We start from the raw sequence: 12350 nt of genomic DNA on the forward strand, positions 1-12350 counted from the left end.
AAAGAGTACACATATCTCATAATACGCTTTGAATGTTGCCTCGTTAAAACCTTATCAGAAAAATCCAACTTGGGACAAAACCATAGTTAAGGAAAAGAGTACAACGTGTATTCGCTCCCCCTGATGAAAACTTTACTTGATATCTCGAAGACGACGCATTCCAATCTTGTATCTCAACTTCTCAAATGTTGATGTTGGCAATGCCTTAGTGAATAAATCAGCAAGATTATCACTTGAACGAATTTGTTGAACTTCTATCTCACCATTTTGTTGAAGATCATGCGTGAAAAAAAATTTGGTGAGATATGCTTTGTCCGGTCTCCTTTGATGTATCCTCCTTTCAATTGAGCTATACATGCAGCATTATCTTCGTACATTGTGGTTGGTATATTCTTTTTCAAAGAAAAACCACACATTTCCTGAATATGATGGGTCATTGATCTCAACCAGACGCACTCTCGACTTGCTTCATGGATGGCTATTATTTCTGCATGATTTGAAGAAGTGGCTACCAATGTTTGCTTCATTGATCGCCAAGATATTGTCGTGTCTCCACATGTAAACAAATAGTCTGTTTGTGATCGAGCTTTATGCGAATCAGATAAATACCCTGCATCTGCGTAACCAATCAGTTCTGACTTGGATTCATTAGAAAAGAATATACCCATATCCATGGTCCCTTGAAGATATCGAAGTATGTGTTTAACACCATTCCAATGTCTTTTTGTTGGGGAGAAACTGAATCTTGCCAATAGACTTACTCTAAAACAGATATCTGGTCGAGTATTGTTAGCAAGGTACATTAGTGCCCCGATCGCACTAAGATAAGGAGTTTCATCACCAAGAAGCTCTTCATCATTCTCTTGAGGTCAAAATGGATCTGTATTGATGTCAAGCGATCTTACCACCATTGGAGTACTCAATGGATGTGAGTTATCCATGTAAAAACGCTTTAGTATCTTTTCTGTGTACGTTGATTGATGAAAAAGTATTCCATTTGACAAATTCTCAATCTGTAGGCCAAGACAAAATGTTGTCTTGCCGAGATCTTTCATTTCAAATTCTTTTTTCAGACACTCAACAGCTTCTAAAAGCTCTTTACGAGTGCCAATGATGTTCAAATCATCAACATACACAGCTATTATAACAAATTCAGACCCCGACCGTTTAATAAAAATGCAGGGACAAATCGGGTCATTTTTGTACCCTTTATTTAACAAATATTCACTCAGACGATTGTACCACATCCTTCCTGATTGTTTCAATCATTACAGAGATTTCTGAAGCTTTGTTGAACAAGTTTCTCTTGAATCTTTTTATGCTTCAGGCACTTTGAATGCTTCAGGAATTTTCATGAAAATGTTATGGTGCAATGAGCCATATAGATAGGTTGTGACAAGGTCCATTAGACGCATTTCAACTTTTTCATGAACTGCCAGATTTATGAGATATCTGAAGGTGATTGCATCTACCACTGGAGAATAAGTCTCCATATAATCAATGTCAGGTCTTTGAGAAAAACCTTGAGCAACGAGTCGGGACTTATATCTCATGACTTCACCTTTCTCATTTTTTTTTCATACAAAAACCCATTTGTACCCCACTGGCTTGATACCTTCAGGTGTTTGGGTTATTGGTTCGAAAACTTCACGTTTTTCTAGTGAAGCCAATTCAGCTTGAATTGAATCCTTCCATTTTGGCCAATCATTTCTCTGTCTACATTCATGAACAAATTTTGGCTCAAAATCTTCATCTTGTTGCATTATGTCAATAGAAACATTATAGGCAAATATAATTTCAATCACGACATTATTTCGGTTTCACAACTTTCTCGTTGATATATAATTCATTGAGATTTCATTGTTTTCAGAAGTTCGAACCTCCTCATCATTATGTGTTATGACTTGGGTCTTATCTTGAGAAATTTCTTTCAACCCATGATCATCTTGATCATTTATTCCTTTTCTCTTTCGAGGATTTTATCCTTGGAACCAATTGGTCTACCACGCTTCAAATGTGGTCTAGACTTATTTGCCTTAACAATTTGTTCCGTCGGGATATCAACTCGAACTGGAGCATTAACAGCTGGAATATGCGATTTAGTAATCCTTGGAAGATTAGTAAATGCATCTGGTAGCTGATTTGCAATATTTTGCAAATAAATTATTCTTTGAACTTCTTGCTCAAATTGGTTTGTTCGAGGATCTAGATGAGATAGAGATGATGAATTCCAATCTATCTCTTTTCCCAACGACTTATGTTCTCCCCCTAATGGTGGGTATACTGATTCATCAAAATGACAATCAGCAAATCTTGCCTTAAATAAATCTCCAGTCATAGGCTCCAAATATTTTATAATTGAAGGAGATTCATACCCAACATATATCTCCAACCTTCTTTGGGCCCCATCTTTGTGCGGTGTGGTGGAGTAATTGGGACATACACCGCACATCCAAAAATTCTAAGATGGAAAATGTTTGGCTCTTGACCAAAAGTCAATTGTAATGGGAAGAATTCATGATAATTGGTCGGCCTTATGCGCACAAGTGCTGCTGCATGCAAAATAGCATGCCCCCACATAGACACAGATAACTTTATTCTCATTAGTAATGGTCTAGCTATCAATTGCAGACGTTTAATCAATGATTCTGCTAGACCGTTTTGAGTGTGAACATGCGCAACTGGATGTTCAACTGTTATACCAGTAGATATACAATAATCATTAAATGCCTGAGATGTAAACTCCCCAGCATTATCTAGACGGATTGTCTTTATTGTATAGTCTGGAAATTGTGCTTTCAATCTTATTATTTGAGCCAGCAATCTCGCAAAAGCCATGTTGCGAGTTGATAATAAACACGCATGTGACCATCTTGTAGAAGCATCTATCAAGACCATATATATTTAAAGGGTCCACATGCAGGTTGAATTGGTCCACATATATCACCCTGTATACGTTCCAGAAACGCAGGGGATTCAATTCCAACCTTAACTGTTGATGGTTTAATGATCAACTTTCCTTGAGAACAAGCAGCACAAGAGAATTTCTTTGATTGAAGGATATTTGGGCTCTTTAAGGTGTGCCCATGTGAATTCTCAATGATTTTGCGCATCATATTAAATCCGGGATGGCTCAACCGGTCATGCCAAATGATAAAATCATTAAAATTAGTAAACCTTTTGTTTGCTACGGCATGTGATTCAACTGTACTTATACTTGTATAGTACAACTCAGAAGAAAATGCAGGTAATTTTTCATGCACAATTTTCTTCTCTACATTAATTGTAGTAATGTAAAGGTATTCAACCTTACCTTCATTAGCCGTCTCAACATGATAGCCATTTTGGCGAATAACTTTGAAACTTAATAAGTTTCTTTGAGACTTACTACAATATAATGCATTATCAATGCTTAATATTGTCCTTCCAGGTAGTAATAAGGTCGCTCTTCCAGAGCCCTCAATTAATTTTGTACTACCTGNCAGAGCCCTTAATTAATTTTTTACTACCTGATATTGTGTTGACATATGACATTTTCATAACCAAATTAGAAAAGTATTTCTTTTCTTTTAATATTGTATGCGTTGTAGCACTATCAAGAAGGCATACATCTCCATTACTCATCTTGAATCCAACTGACAACTGGGGATTTCTATTAATTTTCATTAAAATAAAATACATCAAAAGAAGGAAGAAACAAAATTAACAACGGAAATTTAAATACTTCAACATGAATAACATAATAATTAAAAATACATAAGTAAAATATTAACAGACTTCATTCCCCAGCTAAAAGATCAAACATCAGTTTCGATCTCCAAAGAAGTCATCAACTTCCATATGAGTAATGTCACCAAGACCATCAAAAACATCATCCTTTAAAGCCAAATTTGCTTCAACATCCTTATCATATTTCTGAGATGTTCCCGGCTCATCATCATCTTTATGAGTCATATGTGACTCAGCTCGAGCATTGGAAGAGGAAGCACCACTTTTATTTCCTTTCTTTTTAAAGGAATTTTGATAGAGCCTTACAAAATGCTCATGTGTGCGACATTCATTCTTCCAATGGCCTTTCATGCCACAACGACGACAATTACTTTTTGAGGGGTTATTTTGAGAACTCATGTTGTTCTCCCTTTTATTATGACCACCACCTTGACGATTAGTGTATCGTCTTTTATCTTTGCCACGTCCCCGTGCATTATTATAGCCCCGATGATCATCTCTTTTTACTTCAGATTGATCACGTGCTTCCACCACATTTGCCTCCGGTAATGGAGCAGCTCCAGTGGGACGAGCTTCATGATTTTTCATTAAAAGAGCATTATGTTGCTCAGCCACCAAAAGACATGAGATTAGTTCAGAATATTTCTGAAAACCCTTTTCACGATATTGCTGCTGCAATATCACATTTGAGGCATGGAAAGTAGTAAGTGTCTTTTCCAACATGTCCTCATCTTTTATAGTCTCCCCACATAATTTTAACTGGGAGGTTTTCCTGAATACAGCAGAGTTGTATTCAATTACAGTCTTAAAATCTTGAAACCGTAAATGCATCCACTCATAACGAGCTCTTGGCAACACTGTTGCCTTTAGGTGGTCATATCGCCCCTTTAAATCAGTCCACAATTCAAGTGGATCTTTTACCGTCAGATATTCAATCTTCAGGCCCTCATCAAGATGATGACGAAGGAAAATCATAGCCTTCGCCTTATGTTGACTCGATGCTTCATTTCCCTGAGTAATAGTGGCATCAAGACCTTTAGCAGCCAAGTGAATCTCAGAATGGAGTACCCATGAAAGATAATTCTTTCCAGAAATATCTAATGCCACAAACTCAAGTTTGGATAAATTCGACATAATGAAATTATGAGAGAATATGTGAATTAAATAAAAATATTTATATAATACCTTTGCAAGTAGCAAATTCGTGCGGATAACGTGTTGTAAAGAAAGCTCAGAATATAAGAAGAAAAAGACAAGAAGTATAAGATAGAGGAGAAAATTTTCTTATTCAAGTGTGTCATTCAATGGTGAATGATATCTCTATTTATAGTGTTGAGATATCATAGTCAAAGGTCACCTTGGAATTATACATAGTTATCATCAAGGTTCATATCACCTTGAAATCTTATCACATTGGAAACACTAATACATGAATCCAATTAATTGTTGGATAACTCTAATGTATCATCCACATATACAATGGATTTACAACATCTAGAACTTTTTTGATATAGACATTTTAAGACAGTCCCATTAATTCTTGTGATCTATTATGGAATATTTCTATCCCTATCACATAGGATTCCTCACCAAAATCTTTCATTTCAAAGTTCATAAAGAGAAAGTCATTTGTCTCACACAATTGTGCCTAAATAATTAGTAACAAGTAAAATGTCATCTACATACAGGACAAAAAATGTAAACTTACTCCCATTGATCTTTTGATATCTACACGGATCAACGATAATTTCGTTAAATACAAAAGATGTTATCGTATCATTAAACTCTATATACCATTTTCGTGAGGCTTGTTTGAGTCCATATGTTGACTTCATTAGTTTACACACTATTTGATCTTTTTCTTTAATTTCAAAACCCTTTGGTTAGTCCATATAAACATTCTCCTCGAGGTATCCATTAAAAAAGAAACTTTTCACATTCATTTGATGTAACTCTAAATCATAATGATCTACCAAAGCCAACATAATTCTTAATGAGTCTATCTTTGAGACCGTTGAAAAGGTTTCTTTATAATCAATGCCTCCTTTTTTAGTATATTCCTGGGCAGCAAGTCTAGTTTTATATTGTTCAATATTATCATTTGAATCGTGTTTGGTCTTAGACTCATCTATGCCCGATTACTTTAAAACTTAATGGTAATTGAATGAGATCCCAAACTTTGTTATATTCCATGGATTTTAACTCTTCATTCATGACATTAATCCATTTATCAGACTCATTGTTTTATGTGGCTTGTGAAAATGACATCAAATCTTTATTAATTCAAAAGTCAGAATCTGACTCTTGCAAATAAATCACATAATGACCTTTTTTTATGACTTTGTTTGTGGTTCATTTGTGTCAGATACTTGTGAGTTAGTTCCTTCTTGAAGTGTTTCACCCAAATATTGTTCAAAATTGTCAAAGTGTTCTTCAATAAAAGAAACAACATTTGTGATTGGTACGGAAGTATGTACATTCATGGGCAATGAAATATTTACCCTTACCTCATTAATTTCCACACTTTATCGTTCAACACTCCCACCAACTTCACCATTCTTAACGAATTTTGGAAATACAGTTAGACATTACTCTTCATTACAATTTTCATAGTATTCACCACCTCTATCTGACCTAATGTTTTTCACTTTCTTATTTAATTGTCTTTCAACCTCTTTAACGTACACTTTGAGAGCGTCCTCTACTGAATTCATTTTCAACAAATAGATAAATCCACAGCGTGAATAATCGATAAAGGTGTAAAATATTTTTGTCCCCTAAAAGATGAAACATCAAAGAGTCCGTCAATATTATTGTGTATAATTTCAAGAAGCTGAGTGCTCTTTGTGGCACTTTTCTTGTTATGCTTGATTTGTTTTCCTTTAATGCAATCCAAAGATATATCAAGATCAATAAAATTCAGATTTGGAAGAATCTCATTCTTTACTAATTTTTTAAATCTTTCTTTAAATACATGACCCAAGCGTTTATGTGACAAATAAGCAGAATTTTAATTTAGTGAACTACTTCTAATTATTATCGAATTTCAATCTATATAAACCATCAATAAGAACATCAAAATCATAAGAATGTTATTCTTATATAAATTGAAACAGCCATGTCTAAACTTAAAATCAAATTCAGAAACATCAAGTCTTGAAAGAGAAATCAAATTCCTAGAAATCGAAGGAACATAAAGATTCTGTAATAGATCAAGGTGATGTCCAGTCTCCAAGATCAAATGATAAGTCCCTATGCCTTCAATTTTAGCCTTCATGCAATTTCTCATAAACAAGAAACTTTTTATTTGAAATCATAGTTTGGATTGTAGTGAATCCCTGTAACATAGTGGATACATGAGTAGTTGCACCAAAATCAAGCCACCAAGTATTATTAGAAACTTCTATTAAATTTGATTTGAAACATACAAAGACACTAAATGTACATTTCTTTTCAAATCAAACTTTACATTTAAGGCAATCTTTCATAAAGTATCCTTCCTTTTTATAGAAACGACACACATCAGCCTTGAGTTCCTTATAAGCACCTTGTGAAATTTTAGCAGGTTCTTCTTTTTCTTAAACTTGTTGGCTTTCACTTTAAGTCATTTACCAGCTTCTTGATTCATGAGGTTAATGGAATGATCTCCTTGTTTCTTAAGTCTTGGCTCCTCTTGAGTAAGCATACTGGACGATTCACTAACATTTCTCTTATCCTTAATATTGTTATAGTCCATACTCAAGAGGCAATGAGTTCAGAATAAACTGAACTAAGAAGGTGTCATCCACTTTCATTCCCAAGGTCCAAAGTCTTGCTACAATATTAGTCATCCATTGGTTTGATTTGCATATTACGCGACCCGTCAAACTTCATGGTCGTTAGTTCAGCCATTAGTGTACCAGCGAGAGACTTATCAGCAGAATGAAAACGTTCTTCCACAAACTTCAGGTATTTCCTAACACTTTCTGTTTGTGGAATAGTAGTCTTAATGTTGTTAGCAACAGTCATTTGCATGAACATAAGGATCAATCTGTTGGAGCGTTCCCATGATTTATGAAATGACTTTTCATTCTCACTGTTGTTATCGGTAATGGAAGTAGGTTTGTCATTCAGCAGATCCAAGTCAAGATCCATCACACCTAAGTGGAACTAGACTTGTTCATGTCATTCAGAGAACTTCAATCTGTTGAATATAGTAACAGACGAATCATGTGAATGAAGAGGAATAATTGCAAATAGATACATACTCACATATCAAAATAATGTAAATTCAGCAAAAACGATAAAGTACATCGTAATTCTCCTTTGGGTAGATATTACGACACACTATCATGATTTAGATGTCATTTTTTAATCTTTAATAGGCAATTAAATAATTTTAAGCAACATATATGACATCTTTGGATATACAATATATGTTTGATTGAAAATGTTAATTTACCTCATATTTTTCACTATTGGTAGAAAGATAGATTCACCTTTTGATAAAAATTTTCAAGTTCTAGCAAAAGTGAAAGTCAATGTATCTATTTATTTTTCAATTTATGCATTTAATTAACCTTCATAGATAAATGACAATTTTATGAGTGCATATTTTTCTTAACCATACTAGTTTGATCACTTCAGTGACTAACAAGTTATACGAATACAAATGCATACATAATCTCATAAAATTTTGTGCATGTAAATAATTTTAAGCATTTAGTTTGACCACTTTGGTGACTAACAAACTATAAAAACATAATAAATGCATCAGTGATCATAAACATGATATGTGTAGACGTTAATTTTCTCTAGTTTGGTCATTTTGGTGACTAACAAACTATATAAATACAAAGCACACATAACATCATAACATTTTGTGCATGTGAATAATTTTAAACATTTTAATTTGGCCACTTCGGTGACTAACACACTATAAAAACATAATACATGCATCAAGTGAACGTAAACATGATATGTGTAGCATTAATTTCTCTAGTTTTATCACTTTGGTACTAACAAACTATATAAATACAAAGTACACATTGCATCATAAAAATTTCTGCACGTGGATAATTTTAAACATTTTAGTTTGCCCACTTTAGTGACTAACAAACTATAGAAACATAATACATGCATCAAGTGATCATAAACATGATATGTGTCAACATTAATTTTCTTGATTGACCACTTTGGTGACTAACAAACTATATTGCACTAAGTATACTCATATTATTTTATTACTTAGTATAACAACCACTTTGATTTATTTCATAATCTAAAAGAAAACATAATTATTACACTATGGGAGGATTAAAAATTTTCAGAATTTGTGCAATCTAAACCAAAACATAATTAATTATTTATTTAGGGATGGTGGGCGGTGATTACTCTTTATTACCCTACCAAGGCTGATGCAGTTATATAATTTCTGAAGATTACCGGTTCAAACAATCTAGGCTTGATGCCACATGTAAGATTAAATACTTTATAACATAATATCAAGATTTTGAACACGATAATCTTACATAGATATCGTTAGGGATACATACATGAAGAGGAAGACATCATTACAGAGAAAAACAGAAGTGTTAGTCGTAAATTGGTTTCTACCTCCTTACCTTAACTTTATGTTATCACAAGCATCAACGATGAAATTATTGTAGAGAATATGTGATATTCTATGGGTGGAGGGAGAATGAATTTATAGACGTTATGAATTAATCTGCTACGTCCATCAAGTAACTGTTGACACCCTATTTTGGCCTTCCACAATATAAATTAGTTATCGAGCTTCTTAAATTTCAAACGATTTGAAATAATTGACTTTTTAAAATATTTTTCAAGTTATTTTAAGTAATTTTACCATTTTTATAATTTTTTAAAAAAAAATTTAAATATTATACATAATTTTGTATATATTTATTATACTAATATTTGAAAATCGTCTAAAAATATTTTAGCTTTACTTAAACATTTGGTTGATTAGTTTAACTAATTTATAGTTTATATTTTTGAGTTATTTAGTTTACAATTAATTTAATTTTTTTATTTCATTAAAATTAAGAAGCTTGCCAATTAATTATATTATTCACCTTATAAAATTAGTAGCCGAATTTATTAAATAAACTCAATTTGACTACATTCTTAATTCAATAGCTAAATTTATAATTTAATAGACAAATTCTTTGAATACAATTGTATACAAAATTTGGACACTTTTGCTCACATTTCCAGCAGCCAAATTCCCCGCAACAACGCCCAACCCACTAACAAAATCTAGAAACCCATTTCTCCACAAGAAGTCCAAACAATAATACATCAGCATACCAAACGACCCGCCAGACCCCTGTTCTTCTTCTCCATCCACGAAATCATCCACGAAAACCGGAAAAAGCCACGACTCAGCCTAGCCACAAAGCAAACAACGAAGCGAAAGTAAACAACAGAGGTACGAGTACTTCCTTCTCTTTTCTGCCTCACACAGCTTTTCACCTGCAGTTCCCATACTCGTCCCATCCCCTTTTTCCCCCTTTTGTGGAGTTTCAGAGTAAAGATTCAACACTCCCCTGCCTGCCTTTTACTGTTGATCTTGGAAAAGAGGAAAAGAATTTCAAATTTTATTTTTAAAACCCCCCCCCCCCTAAATCTCTCTTTTTCCTCCCCTAGAAATAATATTCTACTCTCAGTGATTGAGGACAGAGGAAAATAAGATTGAGATTTTGAGGTCATATATGAAAAATAGCTTGATTCGGAGTTCTCTTAGTAATCGTGGTTTTAAGCTTAAAATTTTCTATTTGAACTCTGTGTTTCTAAGTTTCAAGGCAGTAGCTGCTTAGATTTCCTTGGTTTGATGTGCATATTTGGATTTTGTGGTGGAAGAATCGTTGTACTCTCAAGCTCGCTGCACTCCAAAAGGTAATACTCATTTCTGTTCTTATCTTTAGTTTCATGATGCGCTGGTCATATGACTTTATTGTATGTGACATTTAAATGTTGATTCAGATTGTTTCGACTGCAAATCAATGATGTAATTGGCCTACTTTTAATGTTGACTGTTTGGTTGTTTGTTGGAAGTCTTGATGAGTCCGTTCATCCCTCCCCGTGTCTGTTTTGGACTCTTTCTTCTTCTTTTTTTTTTATCTTTGATCTTGTTGATTCTGACTATTGATTTCATCTCCAAGATATTGCCTTGTTAAGCTAAATCTTGAAATTTCGGATTGATCGTAATCGCTTGCCATTATAATTAGTTTCAATTCGTTAAGACTGTCAAAACTACATATGTTTGAGCTTTACTTGAACTATCTGTATCCGATTTTATTTCTTTTTCAGAATATGCAATTTTATACATAACTTTTTTTACATCTACTGGTCGTCTCTTTGCGCTATTAGGAGTCTGGAAATGACCATTTGTTTTATTTTTTATATGTATATATATGCATGTGTCATAAGTTTCTCTAGGCTTAGACTTTTGATAGTTTAGTAAAAGAATTTCATCTTTTCTATCCATGTTTTAATGCCCTCCATGCTAAGTTTCTTTGTAGTGATAAAATTTAAATGAACCGTAATTGTTTGTTTGACACATAGTTAGTTATTCATCTCTTTTATTTTGGCCATGGATGAATTGATCAACATCGACTTCGTTCAATTATATATACAAGCATGTTGTTAGTGTTTCCTCAAAATAAAAAATATTCTTTCATTTCTTGAATGCCATCACTGCTAATCACTCTCCTTTGATGTCATAATTTTAAAATGTCATATTGTATATTTTTTATGCATTGCCATGAACATTAATCTTTATCCTCCTTTTCTTGCATGAACTCCCTTGGATTGAGTCCACGAGGCTCTTCCCTTTCATCTTGGGTTCGGCTGGAACCCGACACTCTATCATCGAGTCAGCCAAAGTGATTGCAAGCCTCCGGAAAACCCAAAAAGGGTTGTATACCAGATGTATACAGTTGTATACGTTCAGTATAAATGGATATACAGATCAAAAATAGAAAATACAAGGCTGAGGCAAAATATAGGTGTTCTGAATGCAAGAAACGTAGCTCATATATGAAATATATACACTGATATACAATAGATCTATACAGAAACGGGAGTTGAGCCTAAACCCAAAATCAGCAGCGAATTTGGCCCAAGAAAGGCCCAAATTCAGTTTCTCCCTTGCTCTCCTAAATTATTTAATCGTGATTATTAATTGTTTGTTTTGATTAACTACGGGTTTATTTGATTTTAGTTTAACTTAATTAAAACCCCAGAAGATGAACTATATTCTTTATGTAAGTTTATTTTAATGAAATTTCATTCATCAACTACCAAAGCAGAATGTGAATATTACATAAGCTATAAAAAAACTCACCAAAGCTTTGTAATTTTCTATGTTCTCTTGGAATTGTCTATTTTCTCAGCTGAGGATGTAATTGATGATATACTATAAAATTGAACAGGAAGAACATTAACCTTGAAATCAAAATGATCTTAAAAGATTCAAAAAATGATAGAGTTATACGTGTGTACAAATTGAAATTATGTGGGACTCTACAAGACGTATTTAATTTAAATTGGGACTTAAGAAGATGTCTTCAGTTTCAATTAGAATTCTTAGAGGATACTCAATTCTAAATCCTAGA

The 12350-nt window shown here is 33.4% G+C and overlaps 1 protein-coding gene and 2 long non-coding RNA genes across 3 annotated transcripts; 2 read left to right on the forward strand and 1 right to left on the reverse strand.

Moving 5' to 3' along the window:
• Positions 1-3804: 3804 nt before the first annotated feature.
• On the reverse strand, positions 3805-4863 carry LOC107019633. Its single transcript, XM_015220052.1, has one exon. The coding sequence runs from the start codon at positions 4861-4863 to the stop codon at positions 3805-3807; it is 1059 nt and encodes a 352-aa protein (XP_015075538.1).
• A 2606-nt stretch (positions 4864-7469) lies between these two features.
• On the forward strand, positions 7470-8117 carry LOC114077239. The gene is made up of 2 exons (XR_003578286.1): positions 7470-7677; positions 7846-8117. It is a non-coding gene; the product is annotated as an uncharacterized LOC114077239 (long non-coding RNA).
• A 1763-nt stretch (positions 8118-9880) lies between these two features.
• On the forward strand, positions 9881-12127 carry LOC107018804. The gene is made up of 2 exons (XR_001456674.2): positions 9881-10162; positions 10529-12127. It is a non-coding gene; the product is annotated as an uncharacterized LOC107018804 (long non-coding RNA).
• Positions 12128-12350: the final 223 nt, after the last annotated feature.

The sequence above is a fragment of the Solanum pennellii genome, chromosome 5, assembly GCF_001406875.1.
Source record: "Solanum pennellii chromosome 5, SPENNV200".
Taxonomy (NCBI): Eukaryota; Viridiplantae; Streptophyta; class Magnoliopsida; order Solanales; family Solanaceae; genus Solanum; species Solanum pennellii.

What these genes read in the sequence shown, in the direction of transcription:
- LOC107019633 (XM_015220052.1), bottom strand. Translation starts at nt 4,863, where the DNA reads ATGTCGAATTTATCCAAACTTGAGTTTGTGGCATTAGATATTTCTGGA.